Source organism: Pseudopipra pipra, chromosome 15, assembly GCF_036250125.1.
Source record: "Pseudopipra pipra isolate bDixPip1 chromosome 15, bDixPip1.hap1, whole genome shotgun sequence".
Lineage (NCBI taxonomy): Eukaryota > Metazoa > Chordata > Aves > Passeriformes > Pipridae > Pseudopipra > Pseudopipra pipra.
Window position 1 is genome coordinate 625,818 of NC_087563.1, and position 19,286 is coordinate 645,103.

The 19,286-nt window shown below is 45.1% G+C and overlaps 1 protein-coding gene across 2 annotated transcripts; it reads left to right on the forward strand.

The window, feature by feature from the left end:
• Window positions 1–1,512: 1,512 nt before the first annotated feature.
• GABRP (gamma-aminobutyric acid type A receptor subunit pi) lies at window positions 1,513–18,933 on the forward strand. 2 transcript variants are annotated; one of them, XM_064671395.1, is made up of 10 exons: window positions 1,513–4,662; window positions 4,854–4,943; window positions 6,285–6,397; window positions 8,625–8,692; window positions 10,686–10,903; window positions 11,741–11,823; window positions 13,979–14,116; window positions 15,134–15,286; window positions 15,792–15,985; window positions 16,902–18,933. In XM_064671395.1, exons 2-10 carry the CDS (start codon window positions 4,888–4,890, stop codon window positions 17,214–17,216), a joined length of 1,338 nt encoding a protein of 445 aa, XP_064527465.1. In that variant the 5' UTR covers window positions 1,513–4,662; window positions 4,854–4,887; the 3' UTR covers window positions 17,217–18,933. The 2 variants fall into 2 exon arrangements, with proteins under 2 accessions (XP_064527465.1, XP_064527466.1); XM_064671396.1 differs by having other exon boundaries at window positions 1,513–4,943; window positions 16,858–17,171.
• The last annotated feature ends 353 nt before the right edge of the window (window positions 18,934–19,286 follow it).

The following is a 19,286-nucleotide window of genomic DNA, read 5'->3' on the forward strand; positions in this document are numbered from 1 at the left end:
CCACAGAGCCTGGGACATCTCTGGGGGGCCAATGGCCTGTGGGGGCAGGTGCTGCTCCTGTGACCTGCCAGCCAGTCCTGCACAGCGCTGAGGTCAGCGGGGCCCAAACACAGCAGGGTCACCCCAGCTGTGCCCAGACACAGCAGGGTCACCCCAGCTGTGCCCAAACACAGCACAGGTCACCTCAGCTGTGCCCAAACACAGCACAGGTCACCTCAGCTGTGCCTGCTGCTCCTAGAACGGAGAGGTCATTTTTCATGTGATGTAATGGCAGTGACATAGATGGAAAGAATCTATTTTTTACCAAGAACAGAAGTTCACACAGGGTCTTGAAGGATTTCTGCAAGTACCACGAAGTCACCTTTTTAATTGTCCATGATTCCAGATAACCACTCAGGGCTACTGACAAAAAGCAAATAGCAGAATAAAGTAGTTGGTGCCTGTCCCTGGGCAGCCAGGTCTCAGCACTGGGGTCACCCTGCCACAGCCAGCACCTGCCTTGCTGGGGCCTGGGCTGCCACAGTGTCTGCTCCGGAACACACCTCCTGCTCTTCCAGGCAAAAATTGGCCAAATAATGATCTTCTAGGATTGGTCAAGTTATTAGACAACCTGGTTGAGTTTATATTTTCCCAGACAGGGAAACCAGCAGGACAGAAAAAGTGTCCAACCAAAGCAGAAACTTTCTGAGGTTTTGATGGAATACAAATGCATGTAAGACTTCAGTCAATATGAGACGTTTCTTTCAACCCCAAATTATGTGCTTTGGTTTACCTTCTCTTATTTCACACACTGGAAGTCTTTTCTCAATATCTTGTTTTAGTCAGAAAATATTATAGCCATGAAAAGAGATTTTTGAAAGTAAAAACCAGAAACAGTCTCAGTGTTACCAGCCTATGGGTTTCCAAGTTTCCAGGCTCTCCCACTCCCTTTACCTCCACCAGCTTCTAATGTTCCCTTTTGTTCTGACCAGCCAAGGACTGACCTCACATATCTGTTGATATGTGACAGGATCCCACCAGCTCTTCAGTTCTGTGATAATGGGATTTGTTTTTTCTGAATTTATTTTAGTGTCAAATAACTAACGTTCCCAGTGAGAGTGCTTGCATCAAAAGATGCAAAAATTTTTTTCTGTTAACTCAGTTCTCTTCCTTGTAGTTGATTTGTATTTTCTGCTGGCCTGCCAAAATAAATATTCAGCATTCAAAAATTTAAAAAGATAGTAATTATTCTTTTTTCTTGGAAGAATAAGCTTTAAAGTTTAAAGAAAAAGTATTTCAAATTAAAGTTTAAAATTGCAGAAATTAAGAGGCCAGATCATTTTAAAGACTTTAATTTTCAGCTGATCTCGTGATTTGTGGGGTCAAAAGTTAAAATTTGAACAGCTCTCATAATATCAGTATACCTGATCTTTCACAGCAGCTGTCATGCTGAACCTTTCCTTACAAAATCCTCTGCCCATGCACTTTCCCAAAGCAGTTGTCTTTTAGGATCAGACAGCTGCTCACAGTTGCCTTGTCCAGCCTGAAAAAAAATATTAAAAAAAGACAGACATTATATGTCTTAAATCACTCAAAACCTCTTCTAGACAAACAAATATTTTGAGCTGGAAGTGACGTTTTGGCAAAGCCAGGGAAGTCTGATTCCAGAGTGTGTGATGCTTTGTGCCTCCCCCATCATTTTGTAATTTTATGTGGCAATTATTACGTTCATGTCAGTGGCCAAAGGAAGCTCAGCACAGCACAGGGCAGGGCAGGGCAGCCACCAGGCAGCCAGGGCTGTGCTGCTGCCAAACAATGTTTGGCACAGCCAAACAATGCCCAGCTCCACGTCTGGGGTGAAAACAAGTGTCCCCAAGTGATGGCTGACAAACCTTGTCCTGGGAATCAAAGCACTTGTGAAAACACTCCAGTGAAAGTGGTTGCCTGACATTTCTGGCTGTGGTCTCACTGTTTTGGTTCCGGCAGCCTGCGTTTCAGGAGCGAGGGTGTCCCGGGGGCTGCAGGGCTGTGCTGAGGGACAGGCTGTCCATGGACTGCCCATCCCCTCTGTGCCTGTGACCCCTGCCCATGACACACACAGCCTGGGGGTTCCCTGCACAGCTTTCGCTCCCAATGAAATAATTTCCCTACGAGGGAAATAGAACAGACAAATTGTGCCTGAGTTCAGCATGAAAATCTTAACATTTTGTAATAAATAAAGGCATCACCTAAATGGGCAAATTAAATGCAATCTGGTTTTATTTCAGTATTTGTTTTCTCTCTCTCCCCCATCCAGGCTTTACTCTGAGACGCACGCTGCCTGTGCTGCACATTCTGCAGTCAGAGCAATCTGGCTCCACTAACGTTTGACCTTGCGAATTATGATCTCGAGCCTAGTAAACAGCTCATAGGGGTTTGGTTTTCAGGATGGTATTTTAGCTTCTCGTAAATGCTCCCTTTGCCTGGCACTGGGATGTCACCAGCCAGTGGAAAATCGGAGAATATGCCAATGTGCTGCTCTGTGCAGGGACAGGGATGGCAGGTAGGAGGTGAGGCAAGGCTCCCTGGACAGGCCCTTACAGCTGTGAAGGAGCTGCCACTGTGGGTTATGCTGGCAGTAGGGCACGGGAGCCTGGGGAGCACTTCAGGCCCCATCAGGTGAGCGTGCACATCTCTCTTACTTCACACCCCATTCTCTATAAACAGAATTATTGATGCTGCTAGTGATTTTGAATTTTTCTTCCTTTTTTTTGTTTTCACTCCTACCACCCCTTCAAAGACAGAGGAATAGAGCAGGATTAAGGAAGCACAGTCTGAGGTGTAGTGGCAGATGCATACTGCTGCTGTTCAGTGGTGTAACGAAGCTTTGTTCAGGAAATTCTCTAGAAGCAGATACAGGCTTCCACAGAGGACTCTAACTGGATCTAGTTTGCTTCAAAACTTGCCTCTTGGCACGATTTTCACAGCCAGTAGGGAGAATACAGAGCTGAGTGGGCAAGTTATTATATTCTCAGGGTTTTCATTCTAAGTGTACATAATGATTGACTATTCTATAACTTTGGCATTGGAAGCAGCTTTGGCACTAGTAGTACTGGTACTGCCTTCACGAGTATTGCTCTTCTGTATTGCCTGGGCCATGCTTTCACTGGCCAGACACAAATGTCTAGATTAAACTGTGCTTACAGGTATGTTTTTCTATTAGAATTAAATCCTTTATTGGACAGAGAGAGACATAAATACACAATACGATTTTAATTTCTTCACAGTATATTGTACTGGTAATCTCTGATGAAATCTCCTGTCCTATAAAAGCAGAATTGCCATTGTATTAACCAATACACTGCGTAGTGAAGAAATGCTGTGGTTCTATTCAGTTCTAGACACTGGTGTCACTTTTTTCTTGCCCAGGATCACTTTGGCATGCCCAGTATTTAGCTCTCTGCAGTACCTACAGATCTCCCTTTCCCTGCCTCATAGTCTTTGATGTATTTATCATCTTTACCATCATCCTGTGCAAAACAGGTGGTCATGAGGGATGCTCATGAGGGGTTCCTCCGCTGAAGGTCATGAATTCTCATGCTTTCAACTAAAGTCTAATTTGTAAAATTAACTTCTTTCTAGAAATTCTTCTTTAAACTACCTGGACTAATCCTCCCTCTTTTCCATCAAAATTGTGATCTGACATTGCTGCGAGTGGGTAAATAATTCTCTCTCTAGCCCTGCATCATCACATTATAATGAGGAGCACTCGATAGCATCTGGAAACACTTGAATACCATGTTCAAAGAATGGCCTAAAAGTGCAAAGCCTTGTTAGGAATTCAGATGTTGGACAAGTATTAGAGCGTATTTTGTTTGTTTTGAAAAAACATCCTTTCTCTACTGGGATGCCCTGCATTTGTGGTGCTTGAATGTTCAGGGGGTTTTACTGGCTCTGTATGGTCAATGTTGTTATTGTCTGGAGCTCAGCTGTCCTGTGACACAGCACCAGAGCCATGCCTCCAGCTGAGGAGACAGTGTCCTCTGGGCTGTGGAGAGTTACCACAGGAAGAATCTAACCCAAGCAGAAAATTCCTGATATTTGGGTCATTACAGAGCAGCCAGGTTGGAAGCTGAGGCCCTAATTGCCCTGTGTAATGAGAGAGGCCCTGAAAGAAAGGTGTGTGATTGGAGCAGCACTTCAAGCTGGGAGCAAAAAATCACAGTGGAGCAGTGCACAGCTCAGAGCTGCCCACTGTGGCACCTGCTCCAAGGCCAGCATGAGCCCATGGAATCTCAGACCAAAAGCCAAGACTTGGTTCCACTCCCAGAAAAGTCAACGAAACCCATTTAAAGTGAAATGATTTCATGCTGTACTGCAGGCTGAGTGACTTGGCAGCATTACTGTTAATAGCGTGGTACATCCCAGGTACAAGTTAATGAAGCACAGAGTTACAGCACTTCTGTGTAGCTGGTTAGTGGAGCCTGGGACTAAAACATACTGAAACTGTCATCTGTGGGCAGGATTTCACCTGGCTTTCAGTCTGACTGCTCTGGGAACTACCCCAACATTTTCCTCCTTAATAAATCCCTTCCCATGGTGCCATTCTCAACATCATCTAATGGCCATCCCATACTGATAGAAGAGGAGCTAAAATTTATCAAGGAATTCAGGACCTGAGTTGTCACCAGGATGTTTTATGTGGTAAGTGTTAAGAGAGAATGTGCTGAAAAATGACACTAGCCAGGAAAAAGGGCAGGAACCACTGTGTATCAGGAATGTTAAACATCACACAGTGATGGTTCTGACAGTGCAGCATTTCTTTTCCCTGTCCCCTTCCCTTAAAATAGTTTTTCTTAAACCACAAAACTTTGCCTTTCTTTTCTGCTTCACAGACAAGCAGAGCAACTACAGAAACAATCTCCAGAGATGTTCTGCAAATATTTTTCCTTCTTCAGTCTGTGTCTTTTCCTTCCAACCCAAAGGTAAGTGGAAGGTTTGTTTTGTTTTACAGGGAAAATTTGAATTATGTTTCACATGAGTAATGTGGGTCAAAAGGAAACTATGCTTCCAGTTATCCAGCCCATCCAAAGGAAGCGGGGTGCAGTAAGGATGTGGCATAGAAGAGAGCAACCTGCACAGGTCCCTAAACCACAATATGTCCATTACTAGTGCAACCCTTGATTTCCTGTTCAGAACCAGAGCACAGTTTGTAGGTTTTTGCTGGAAATGCCACCCCACCAGGGCTCCCAACTCTGTTATTACCATCCTTGGACCTACAAGTCCCAAATTTCTTTAATTCTTTGTGTATATAATGTGCAAAAACTGGTTCAGTTCTGCTGTGAGGTCCTGTATGGCCTTAGAACCTGCAGCTACAAGACCTACTAACCCAGCTTTGAAGGGAACAGAAGAAAAAACATTGTTAAGAGCTGTAAGTCCATGGCTGCTTCCTGCCCAGAGCAGGGGTCCTGAGACTGGGAGTGGCAGAGGCTCTGCCTCCCACCTCCTTCTGCCCTGCCCAAAGCAATAACAAACTCCTAAGGATTCACTCAGTGACGCTTTCCTCAAGTGAGCACGAGATCACCTGGGGACACTGCATCAGAACAGTCCCCTTGTACAGTCCAAAGCCCCCGTGTCTCTTGCTGTCTGTATGATAGTACAGATCTGTCAGCCTGACAGTGCCAGCTCCTGGCTCCATTGTCCAGTCACAAAGGGTCAGTTTGGACACTCAGTTGGATGCAGCTGGGGCGGTTCTGCCCTCAAAGCTCTGGAGGTGTCTCTGAAGTGCACAGTGCTCCACCTTTCCTCTCCCGGTGTTACTCCTGGCAGTAGCTGTGTGGAGCTGCCTGACATTCACATCTGAGGATGAAGCCTCTTTAGGAGACTAGAGATTAGGGAGGAAGAGCTGTTGGGCAGTCAGATTTGTCTCAGGTTGTCCTAGGCAGGAGGAAAAAGAAATGCATGTTCCTTATATAGACTGTATGAGAAGGAGTGGGAAGGGGAAATTGGGGGTTATTGTTAAAACTTGTGATCTATAGACTTTGCTTGATATCTCTGTGATATTTTAGGAAGGTCCTTAAGGTACTGACTGTGTGTACAACCTGTAGCTATCAGCGGAGGCAATTTGCCATTTTCCCACCTCTTCAAGGTGCTAATTATACAGCCAAGATAGCAATGTGAGCAAGTGCTTGTAATTTCAATTATCTACTTGTTTTTAATAACTATTTTATGCAGTTTGCTTGTTTGAGCACAAGCTGCAAATACAGCTGCAGCTGCACACCAGATGTGCCCAGCCCGCGCGTCACAGTACGTATTTGTGTCCCCAGGAGGTGCTCCCTGGGTCACGTATCCAGCTTGCACAGCAGCGACACAACATCCCTTCCTGGATTTGAGAACCTCACCATGGGATACAACAAATACCTCCGGCCCTACTTTGGTGGTATGTTGGCTCCACGCATGTGAGCATTTCAAGAACAGCCTGTAAGGCTCAGGTGGAGGGGATGCTTTAAGCTTGTTTTAGAATGCTGCAGTTTGAAAGGTTGTGTTTCTTTCAAATTAGGTGGTGCCTTTCCTTCCTGTGCATCCACTGTTGTCTTGAATACCTGGTGCATGTATGTGTGGGCCCTGAGAACATGTCCATCTCTGAGGCTGAGAGCAGGGAATTTATAAACTTCAACATCTCTAGGAAAGACCTGACCAAGTAACTAAATTCTGCTCTAACTGTACAAGCTTTTGTTTAGAGCCTGAGTCTTTGATTTTCTGCTTTACAGATATTCATGTACAGCTATTTAGTAGATTGCAGCTATAGAGGAACGAAGGCACTCTTCTTGCCAGGAATATTGACTTTTGACACATCTTCTCTTTCCACTGAGATACAAACGTGCTTTAAACCTTGGTGAGACTGGGGAGTCGGGAGCAGGCAGGCATTTAGGAACTTACCTGAGGCTCTTGACCAAATTTGGTGTCAGGTCTCCCACTTTCCAGATGAGTGCTGTAATCACATAGAGTAAAAGGTTTCTCAGAATGACATTCAGCATCTGAAAACTATCAATGAAAGTTTAAAAAACAGCTATGACCATTTTTTATTTCTATTAATTTTGGTTTTCTGCCAGAACCCATTAATGAAACTCTGCTTGACAGAAAAATTTCCCATTGACTTTCACAAGGCCTTGGATGTTTCCCATTGTAGGCTGACCTGCTGCTACTGAGCTTCTTCCATTTTCTGACCATGGTAATAAATTTCTGGGACAATACAGAATTTGCTGTCTTGTTTTGCCTGGAACGTCTGACCTCATGACTGACTAGTAAAGCTCCTCCAACTCTTGTCACACCAGTGAAGAGATGCTTCTCCACGATGAAACGGAGATCAGCTGCATCTATGGCAGATGTTATACAAAAATGATCAGGACTCTGGTGTCACCTCCTCCAGAGGCCCAAGTCCTCACAGATTGAACCTGTGGTCAGTAACTGGACTGGGCTTCAAGAGTCCAAATAGACGGAGGGCATGAATGACACCTACATTAAAAAAATACATCCTTTGCAAATGAAACTGATGATGAAATTGAGTTTTAGCAATGCCAAGAGGAAAGGCATTGCTGTGTCGCCACTTAGGCAGAGGCATGACTTGGAAAGCCCTGCTTGGAGCCCCACATTCGTCCCGGGGATCAGACAAACCAGGCACAACCTAATGCACATTTTGTCTCTGCGCTGGTGCAGCATTTCCCTCTGCAGGGCCGCTGCTGGCTCCGGGCCCTTCCCGACGGTGCCTGGGCCGTTCCCGGCTGGTTCCCGGGGCGTTCCCGGCGATTCCCGGCCGTTCCCGGCGATTCCTGGTCGCTCCGGGCCATTCCCGGCCGCTCCCGGGCCATTCCCGGCCGCTCCCGGGCCATTCCCGGCCGCTCCCGGGCCATTCCCGGTCGCTCCGGGCCATTCCCGGCCGCTCCCGGGCCATTCCCGGTCGCTCCGGGCCATTCCCGGCCGCTCCCGGGCCATTCCCGGCCGCTCCCGGCCATTCCCGGTCGCTCCGGGCCATTCCCGGCCGCTCCCGGGCCATTCCCGGCCGCTCCCGGCCGTTCCCGGGCGGTGCCGCCCTCTCGCGGTGGATCTCCGCAGTCGGTGTCAGCACTCCCCAGATCCAGGGCGTGAGTGCTGAAAGTTGGTTTGCAAATAGAACGGTCGAGTAGTAACTAACAAGAGGCAAAGGCTGTTGCACTTGCGGTTTGTTCCCGGGAATCAGTGCATTCCCGGAGCACCGGGGCTGCCCATCGCTGCCGTGCGTGGGCAGAGCTGCGAGCAGTGCCCAGTGCGGAGTGACCGGCCGGGCCGCTCGGGGGGGGGGCTGGGAAGCAAGGGACAGTGGCCCTGTCTGCCCAGCCACCCACAAATGCCACTGAAATGCTGCTGATCCAAACTGCTCAGCTTCACAGATGGTGCTGGTGGGTATTTGCCCTCTGCTACCAGCACCAGAAGAGAACTCCAGCTCCCTGACAGTGACAACTGTATTTTGGATCATGTAATTTGTGAGCCTATGCTCTTTGGCCCTCTGTGGTTTTAGGGATAGCGTGTGAGGCTGGGGGCAGTGCCCACGCTGCACAGCATCCTGAGTGGCTTTACTGTGCCCTTCACACTTCCCTTCTCTCTGCTGAGGCATTTCTTTCCCTCCACAGGAGAACCTGTTCAAATTGCAATGAGTCTGGACATTGCAAGTATTTCCAGTATATCCGAGAGCAACATGGTAAGTGAAAGAATTTTCATTTTATGAGATAAGAGCCTGAGAGACTTGGCATGTATTCTGTGACCACAGAAATGGTCACTTGAAGCTACTTTGCTGTTCTGGGCTATTGACCACTTTCAGAGGTGTGATGAAAACAGGGCTCATCTATGACTGCAGACTGCGTAGATGCCGTAGTAATGTGGGCTTGCAAGTAAATAGAAGTGGCTCCAAAGGTCCTACTGGTCAAAAATTCAGCACCTCGTGGAAATCAGGCCCCTTGGGAATGGAAAAAATCAATACTGTGTGGCATTTCCTCTCCCTTACCTTTCCTCCATATAGGAGCCCTTTGTGTGGGACAGGGGTGGGCTCTGTTGGACGTGCTGGCACTGACTGAAATCCCAGACAGGGTTTTTTCTCAAGGAGGAGAAGTAAGGCTTTGAGCTGAGACACAGGCTGAGGCTCAAAGGACTGGCCTTCCCAAGGAAAGAAAAAAAACCTGAAACATCTCTTAAATCTTCCCATCACTGGTGAGTCTGGTACATTCTACTCTGATAATAGCTGGATTTCAAACACTGATCACTGAAAGCTCCTGTTTCAGGTTGGCCAAAATCATAGGCAACTTGGGTAAATTCAGCAAATAATTTCAGTCCAAACAGTTAGAAGGTCATTCAGGAAAAATGTCGACACTTAATTTCTGTATTTTCAAGACTACCACCACCAATTATGTTTTTCTGCCTCCTTCCAACAAATTAACCAAGTTCACTAAATAAAATATTTTAACTTTGCTAAAGGTATTCATTTTGGGGAAGGAGCAGAACCAACAAAATCAATTATTCACAAACCTCTCACTTAATTGAAGTGCCTTGTAAAATAGATCATGTTCTGGAGTTTTTCTGGATGATCCATCTAAATTTCTTTGACCATATGGAAAATATTGCAGAGGCTCACTCTGTGTCTTGCTCAAAGCTGGAAAATCAGCCAGGATTCTTCACTTTTGTCACTACTATAACTCACTGTATTGAAAGCCATAACGAGGCTTTGACTTTTTTTTTACTCCATCACAGGCCAAGAGCAAAATTTTAAAAGTTGCAAAAGCTAACACTGATATTCCTTAATTCCTTAGAGCATTTTAAAAACTAGAGATGGAATGAAGCAGAACTGCTTGATCTTCCAAAGCCAGGCAGCATTTCTGTGGTGAAACAGTGACTTCAGGCTGTTAACACAAGTGCCAGTGCCAGTCTGTCTGTGACAGAGATGTTCTGAAAATAAAAGGCATTACTGGTTGCATGTACTTGGACTGTAAGGATGGAAGTGAAATAGTCCAGCAGTGCCTATGTGTGTCCAGAAGGCTCAGCAAAGCATTGGCTTCAGAGTTGAGTGAGTGCTGCTTATTCTTTTCTGCTGGGGCTCTGTGAAAATGCTCCAGCCACTGCAGGTCGATTTTGGCAGGCTAAACACAAGTTAATCCCAGTGTCCTTAGATTCAAAACTCCTATTAAAAGAAAATATATCAGTTTAGTTTTTTCCTTTCTTTGGGGCTTTTTTAAGACCTCAGTGAAGTAACAGGTTGGATTCACTTACCTTTTTTCCTCCAGTGCCAATGTGTCTTTCACGATCATATTTATAGCGCGAGTGGAATTTCCCAGCTCTAGACAATGACTCATCTGTAATGTCAATGACTTACTGGGTGGCCTCAAGTGTGTGTTTCCCATATGTTTTCTTACCTGCACAGTGAACACAAAAATATATCAGTCACAGTAATTGCTCATTATTTTAAAAAAAGCACTGTAAGTATATTCTTTAGTCCTCAAACACCATACCTTAGAATATAGTATATTAAAAATATTACTGAATAAATAAAACTATGCTGAAAATAAAGCTTGAGGCTTCATTGAAGTTTGGTTGTGACAGGTTAAACAAATGTGTGCCATGTCTCTTGTCACAAGTGGCATGCCCGTGGCTGTGCTGTGCAGGTTCTGGACATGCATCCTCACAGGCTCTCCTCTCTTTCCCAGGATTACACAGCTACCATATCCCTGCGGCAGCGCTGGACAGACCCCCGGCTGGTCTTCCATGGCAACAGGAGCTTCACACTGGATGCTCGCCTGGCGGAGCTGCTCTGGGTGCCAGACACCTACATCGTGGAGTCCAAAAGGTCCTTCCTGCACGACGTCACCGTGGGCAACCGTCTCATCAGGCTGTTCTCTAATGGCACCATCTTGTACGCCTTGAGGTGAGTCACCCTTTGCTTTGGGGCTGAGGGATCAGAATAGATTCCCAGAATTACACCAGACAGCAGCTGTCACGGGTCAGGAGCTTAGGGTCAATGAGCCTACTGTGACCATACTCTTCCAATGCATTTCCCCCTGTTCTGGCCTCCTGCAAATGCCAGTCAAGGATCAGGATTTCTCATCATGGTATATACTGTGTCCTGCACATTGTGCCCACTCAGAAAGCTCACAAGTTTCGGTGTCACCCAAGAAAAGTCAAGTCAGGTGGAGACAGAGGAGGAATAGAAAGAGGACATCATAACAGTGAAAGTTTAACTGATAGTGGAAACCTGTTTGTTTATCCAGTGCCATGTAGCAATGACTTCTGTTTTTTACCAAAAACTGTATATGTCTGTGTACTGCAGGAATGTGCTCTGTGGTTGTGTTAGCAGTTCCTACAGTGCTCTGTCTCCTTAATCACAGTAACTAGGTCCCAGTTACCTCAACTGCAAAGTAAAACTCATTTACCTCCCCATGAGAGCAAGCCAGAATATGTGTGCCCTTCATTAATGTTCCTTCACGTCACAAGTGGTGACTTCTTCAGATGTGCAAGCTGTAGCACTGGAAAAAAATGTGAATCTACACCAAATCTCCCACCAGAGCAAAGCAAAATTCCTGCTTGGGTCATATATTCATCAGGGTGGCTGCAGAGAGCACATGCTCTTAAGGAGGGTTCTAAATTCATTCATTTCATAGGCCTAATGACAGAGCAGAGTCTTTGTCATCCAGTTTGTTATGTAAAACAGGTATTTCATTACATGCTTTTATTGCAACTTTCAGAGTTCTTTCTCCTCCTACAGAATCACTACTACTGTTGCCTGTAACATGGACCTGTCAAAATATCCTATGGACACACAAACATGCAGACTGCAGCTAGAAAGCTGTAAGTGTAACATTCTAGAAAACTCTAAATTTGTTTATTCATAAATAACTACATATCTTGAATATTTGGATTCAGTGCAGTGGCTTTCTGGAGTAGACTTTCAGTCCTGCAGATACTAATGTCCAAAAGAAAACAACTTTTGCATCATCAATTTTCAAATGTTTGTGTTAAAATCCACAGTCCAGAGAATTTCTGTCACTGTGCAGACTATGCAAAAAGAGTGATAATAATGAATATTTATATTGAAATGCAGATATTTCAATTTTGCACAGAAAAGTTGAAGTAATATTGGCTGGTTTTCCAAATTTGGTACCTTTTGAACACATAGCTTCTTCAAAACTAACTTGTGGGGTAAGTGCATGGGATGGGGTATGGCAAGGAACAACCTCTCACATTTTTAGGTATCTAGTACCCTTGTCAACAGAAGAGTCTCTGACTGGGAAGTCTCAAGAAAAGGAATTGTCAGTGAGTTCTGCTCTCAATGAGATTAAAAGTTCATCTATGGCAATGCTGGCTGAGAAAGGCTCCAGGAAAATTTAGACCACTCCAGGGTTGTTAGCCCAGAGCTCAGCCAGCTCAGTGCTGCTGTGTGCTGTGAAGCTCCACAATGAGCAGGCTTCATCTCCTGCTTGATGGCACAAAACCAAACATCTCAGCACTGAAAACATCAGCTTTTTAACTTCTGAGGTTGCAGCATGAAGCACCTAGGGAAGCACATATTATTTTCACATTAAAATCATATTAGTTCACCATGGTTAACTTTATTACAAAGCACAGCTCTTGAAATAATAATGATTGGCCTCTTCTGCTAAAGCGGAGCTTGTTTGGGCCTGGTTTAAAAGTGATTGGGTCCTACATCATGTTGAGTTGCTGTATAATTCCAATGAAATTACATACACATTGCCCACTGGAGATTTCATTAGGATAAGTGCCCAGAAATAATGCTATTTAAATATATGCCAGATGAATTAACAACAATCTATCATTTATTATAAAATTTTCCTGAGTAACTACAATTTATAAAACCACTTAGAAACTTAGAAAAGTCATATGCTTAGGATTCTACTCAGGGATTCATACTCTGGACACCTAATTTAGGAGTTTATCTCGCTCAAGCTCTGGTAATTTGTGTCTAATAAGAAAGCACAATTAGATGAAAACAGAGCTGCAACTGCATCTGATTCCTCCTACCAGGACGAACGGGTTATTACCAGAATCACAGTGTCCTTACGCATGGTCTCAAATAAAATAAAATAATTACATCAGTGAGACTGATGGGCTTGTTTCCTAAATTAAGCGAAATTTTTGAAGAGAATGGCAGGCTGGTGATTCAGTACAAGCTTTATCTCTCAGACTGAGATATCCCTCAGTCCAACCTGAGGTTATGCCATCACTTACATTCCTGGAAGCACTTACTCAGGTGGCATATAAGGAGTCCCACTTCTTTGGAGGCAGGAATTTGGTGTTACTTAAATGTCAGGGGCATTTATTTGTTCTCAGTAACTTAATGCCTTTGGGGATAGGAAGAATGATTTGTAGAAACAGTTGCCTTTATGAGCAAGTTTTCTGGGCAATGCGTATCCAGTCAGAGGAACCTAGTTCATAACCATGTAGCAGTCTCAGTTCTAAGCTTCTGACTGACTGAAAATGCATTTTCTCCTATTTTTAGGCACTTGAATAGGTGATTCAGTGAAATGTGCTTCTGCTCCTTGGTAAGGGACTCAGTGGGATCTGAATTCTCTATTTTTAAGCACTGTGTATCTCCTGCTCTCCTCTCAGACTGAAGAGACTACATTTGAGGCTTACTTGCTGCAGTGTTTAATCCTGCTGCATGTAATCAAGCTGTGCATGACAGCAGTCGATTATCTTTAAATCAGAAATACCCCATGTAAAGGATTGAAATAGACTCTCTGCAGGCTTGCATGTTGTGTGTCGTTCCCAGAGGCACGTGTTCCTATTGAAATCTGGACCAGCAGGCAAAGTGCAGCGATGAAGGCACAGCCAAGGTCCACCCGTGGTCTGACACAGCTCTGAGGGCCTTTGTCCAGCCTGCAATGCCTGGATCGTGGCTGTGTTCCCCCTCAGGACTCAGAGCAGGGCAGCAGCCAAGCTGTAATGGCTAAACCACAGTCAGACAGGTCTGTGTTCTCCTTAGGGGGCTATGATGAAAACGATGTCACCTTCACATGGCTGAGAGGAAACGACTCTGTCCATGGCATGGAGCAGCTGCGGCTCTCCCAGTACACGGTGGAGCGGTACTACACCCTGGTCTCCAAGTCACAGCAGGAGACAGGTAAATTTGTGAAAGCAAAAGGCAAGGAAAGCTCTTGGGTATTTCCCATCACATCTCCACACATACCTGAAGAAACCTTCTCCCTTCTTTCTATAAAGTTACAGTAACTGGGAGTAAAATTAATTTTTAAAATATACTTTTGATTGTAAAATACAATTCTATCATGATGGAATAACATCTCTTTGTACATCAGAATTCAGTGTCTTTTTCATTATCAGTGTAAATACTCTTCTCTCCAGTCACAGACACTGTGAAAGGGGGGCAAAACTTCCTTAGAAGGTTTTAAAAATAACAGTGTTTTGTTGTTCTGTTGTGTACACAGCCCATGAACAACACAGACTTTGTTTCTACGTTTCAAAGGGAGCTACTGTTTAAACAGCAGAACTATATCCTGAAAACATTACTGATCCAGCCCCAGAACCCTTATGTCAGTATTTACAAATAATTGATTTTAAAAAATTGACTGAATTTTTTTGAGCAGAAAAGGATACCATTATCAAAGATCACAAATTGCTAATGAAAACAGGGTATCTAATTCCTTGTGATGATAAGGTAGTGGGATGCTTTGAGATGTGAGCCAGAGCCTGCTGAAATCGAGAGACAAATCTTTTGCCTGTTTCTCAGCCATCAGATGAGCCTGAACTTGGCAATGCCCCTTCCAAGCAGTGTTGGGAAAAGTGCAGCGAGCTGAGCGTGCAAGAGCAGGGGACAGCACCAGCCCTGCTCTGCTCCCAGTTAAGGCACTGCTGTCACATATTTCTACTGGGGCTGAAGCCCAGGAGCCCCTCTGCAAACCCTGCATCGTTGGATGTCCCTGCCCTGTCAGTGCTGTGTGTCCTCTCGTGTGGGATGTGTTGGCAAAGCAAGCCCTCTGAGGTGAAGCAATGCCTCCCCCACAATCATGGTGTGGCTCTGCTGAGGTCCCTCAGCTGAAGGGCTGGTGCTGGGCTGTTCCAGTTTCACTTCAGGTGTCCTTGGGAATCTCATGCTCACTGAGTTTCTTCCTTTCATGATCAGGCAGTTACCCACGTCTGATATTACAGTTTGAGCTAAGAAGAAATGTACTTTACTTCATTTTGGAGACCTATGTGCCCTCCACTCTGCTCGTCATGTTGTCCTGGGTTTCTTTTTGGATCACATTGGACTCAGTGCCTGCAAGAACCTGCATTGGTGAGTTATTGCCTGAGGAACTGAGAAGACTGAAGCTGGCAGGGCAGCCTCTGAAGGTTGGGTAGATGGTCCTTTTCTTGAGCTCTCTGCTCCGAGATAGTCTATTGACCTTCTGCTGTTGCTTGGGGCACAGCTGGGTTAGCATGGAGGATGTGCTGTGGCAGGTACACGTGCCCACCTGCCAAGGCTCCCAGGAGATTCACAGCAGATAGTAGAGGACAGAGCACACATTCTTTGTGGTGTGCTTTGGAGGGAGCAGGATGGGGGAATTTTTTACAGAAAGCCAGAAAAAGAAGAGAGCCAAGTGCTTATGGGAGCCAAGTTGTCAATAGCAGGGAGAGCCTGTGTGAAACTTGTAGCTAGTGCTGCAAAAGCATTTCAGTTGCTGTGATGGATGATTTGGATTTGGTAAGAAGTGATATGAGCAACAACATGTGCAGAAGGGTAGGCCAGGACTTTTCCAAAGAGTCCACAAGAGAAGGTATCTCTTTTTCTGCTTTCCAAGGAGTTACAACAGTGCTTTCCATGACAACTCTGATGATCGGCTCACGAAGTTCACTTTCAAAAACCAACTGTTTCATTAAGGCCATTGATGTTTATCTTGGCATCTGCTTCAGCTTCATCTTTGGTGCCCTTGTGGAATATGCAGTGGCTCACTACAGCTCATCACAAAAGTGTGCAGCTAAAGTACCTCAAGAGGTAAGGCCTGATAAGCCCAGAGATCTTGGATTGGCAGCAATTAGTTCTCCATTAACTGAATAAGACAAATGGTCTTCCTGTTACAGGTACATTAACACTGGCTTCTCCTAAATGGCACTAAATCTTTATTTTTGTGTGCAGCAAGCACATGAATAGCTCTAGAGCACTGTGTCTCTGACAGACTTCTGAGCAGCAGCCTCAGCTGACAATCATATTGGGTTCATCAGACCACATTCAGGAAGGCACTTTGGCCTGCCACTGGAATTGGGTCTGTGGCCCTGAACTGAGCTCACGTGAGCATGAAGCACCTCTGCTCCTTTCAAAATGCAGCCAGAGAAGACCCAGTATAACACACCTCTTTGCTCTCCTATGGAATAACTCTGATTAGGAAGGTACTTTGCTCTTTTTTTACAAAGAAAATATGAACCCTTCTTCCTCCTTTCCCAGAAGACACTACCAAACATCAGTCCCACCATGTTCCATGGGGATTGCGAGAGTGCATTGTTCAAGTGCTCTCTTTAGTGTGAGAAATTAAAAAGTCAGCTATGACCATAGTCCAGTAGTCATCAAGGGCCCAAATCCTGTCAGAGGGAAAAGAGGTTTCCCACTTCAATGCTGTGTTCCCCAGCCATTAAGTTACTGAGTAGACATGAAGAGATGGATGTCCAGGAGGAGATGCATGTTGGGTTGCACTGGGTTGCTCAGTGACAGAGTGAGACTTGCTCAAGGCCTAAAAATACCTCTAGAAATACAGTGGTGGAAACACAAGCATCTCTGGGACCTCAGGCCCTCCTAAAAATAGGGATGTTTGAGTGGATGACCACATACAACCACTCTTTTATCTATATCCTTATGGTTTCCTTCCTCTGCAGGAGAAGACGGATCCTAAAACTAGCTCTGCACTCTTGTTTCCTAGGGGCCGGCAAATAAGATCACTAAAGAAATGGAAGATGTCAACATCACTAATATCCTCAACAATTCCATCACCAGCTATAAACAGAAAATCAGCTTCACAAGCATTGAAATTTCCAGTGATAATGTTAACTGCAGTGATTTGACTATGAAAAGCCATGAGAAAATCAAATGTGTCTTGAGAAACAAAATGCACAGGATTATTGGTTATTTCACAATTCAGAACCCCGGCAATGTGGACCACTACTCCAAATTGCTTTTCCCTTTGTTTTTCATGGTGGTCAATGTGTTTTATTGGGCTTATTATCTATATTTTTAGTAGAAGTTAGTTGCTTCATCCTCCTACTTCAGCAGGAAAGGAATTGAGCCAATGGGTATCCAGGTATCTAACATCGGTGAATTCAATGTGGACAAAATGCTTGTGTCCTCAGGTACCCAGCAGAAGAGTGTGTGAGGTGTGCAAGATGCAACACTGACTCTGGACAGCAGCCTGTTCAGCTGAGTGGCTGTGCTGGGCCCTGTCACTCGTACCTGTGTTTCCTTCCAGCATCTCACCTGCTGGAGATGGGTGAGCAGGACTGCACGAAGCAGAGCACTACAGGTGGCAAAATTGTTTTGGTAGCCTGGAGCAGGTTAGAACCTTCAAGTTTAGATCTCCAAGAGAGTGTATAGGATTATACAAACAAACCCAAAGCTGTTATTCTTTGTTTGTCAGAGATAACAGAGGGACTGTGATTGCTTCCTCAGTAGCTGCTCTGTTGCAGTGGGGGAAGCCGAGCACAGCAGCACTCTGTGTGCTCAGGAGCGTTCCTGTGCATGGTGCTTCCTGGGGGCACGCAGTGCCAGGCTGGGGATTTTGGTCCTGCTGGCTGTGGTGTGCCTCAGTGCTTTTAACGCCTGTCACTCATTGAGGTAATCCTCACTTGCTGAAGTTCTCCCTCCCTCAGACAGACGGAGGGCTTGCTGTTTGTAGTGAGCAAAATTTTTTCAGAGATTTGGGAACACAAAATAGAGGCAGCAAAATTGTTTGGTAACCCATCTCTTATACTCCTCCTGCTGTGCTGCTGTTGAACAGATTCTACCACCTTCCATGTCTTCCTCACACATTATTTTTCATCCTGGAGAATGCTTCCTTCAGCTTTCACTGTTATAAGCAGCTCTCATTTCTTGCCAGCCACAGGCTTGAGTAGCCCATTTGTCACCCCCTCTTTTATGTGGCTGTGCAGCTGTGGCAAGTCAATACTGCTGGGTGAAAAACACGTGTGGGCTGAGGGAGGGTAGTCTAAATCACCCTTTCACTCTCTATTTTAGCCTGGAAAAGTGCTACTTTTCTGCAGAAATTCAGATTCTAAGTGGGCTCTGGAAACTGCCCAAAGTCATCTTTGTTTATCCTGCAATCAGCAGGACCCAGAGCTTTCTTTCAAAGATAAATTAAATGTGGTGCACACACAGTTATGTGCCATTTGGTACTGTGCAGCTTAAGGCTACTGGAAGTCTTTATTTCCTGGTTATAAAATTGACATTTTATGGCAGATTTCCCCCCAACCTTTTTTGGTCTATGCTACTTTTGTAACTGGGAGGGTGTAATCCTGCAGTTCTGTGGGCAGGACTGGAATTGCCTGCAATGGCCGCCATTCAGCACAGTTCTGACTGAGGCCTCTCAGCAGGCAGCTTATATTACAGTGTTTGCTTAGTGTAAGAATCTCTTATTGGGGGTTCCTCTACAAGGTGGGCAGAGCATGCAAAACTATAGATTTTTTACTTTAATAACTTTTTATTGAACCACTTCAGTGTGCTATATTGTGAGGGATCTAAACCTCATATTCATAAATCATAGCTTTTACAAAAAGCAGCACGAGAAAACAAAGGGGAACAGACTGACAATGGCAAGTGAATAAACACAAACTCCAATAATGAAATGTTGTCTTGTATATACTGGCATTTAAAGTCCATTCCATAAAATGTAATAAAGTGAATGTTTGTGATATGAACACAACCCCCCAGAGAGATACTCTATTAAAAAAATCATTACCTTCTTTCTGTATCAGTTTCTTTCTGTAAAACCCAACTAAAATGCCCTAATGTGCTCCAGCCACCAAATATTAATGTTAACAAAAGGAATTTCTTTGTACAAAGCTCTCTAAGATCAAGTCCAACTGTTCCCCAAACACTGCCAAGGCCACCACTAACCCATGTCCCCAAGTGCCACATCCACACAGCTTTTAAATCCCTGAAGGGATGGGGACTCCACCCTCTGCCCTGGGCAGTCTGTTCCAATGCCACCACCCTTCCAGTGAAGAAAGTTTCCCCGATATCCACTCCAAACTTCCCCTGGCACAGCTTGAGGCCATTTCCTCTCCTGTCCCTTGTTCCCTGGGAGCAGAGCCCG

Excerpts from the sequence above, each read along its gene's own strand:
- GABRP (XM_064671395.1), top strand. The coding sequence starts at position 4,888 with ATGTTCTGCAAATATTTTTCCTTCTTCAGTCTGTGTCTTTTCCTTCCA. Across the intron at positions 4,944-6,284 it reads CTTTTCCTTCCAACCCAAAG|GAGGTGCTCCCTGGGTCACG; the intron begins GTAAGTGGAAGG and ends TTGTGTCCCCAG. Across the intron at positions 6,398-8,624 it reads CCTCCGGCCCTACTTTGGTG|GAGAACCTGTTCAAATTGCA; the intron begins GTATGTTGGCTC and ends TTCCCTCCACAG.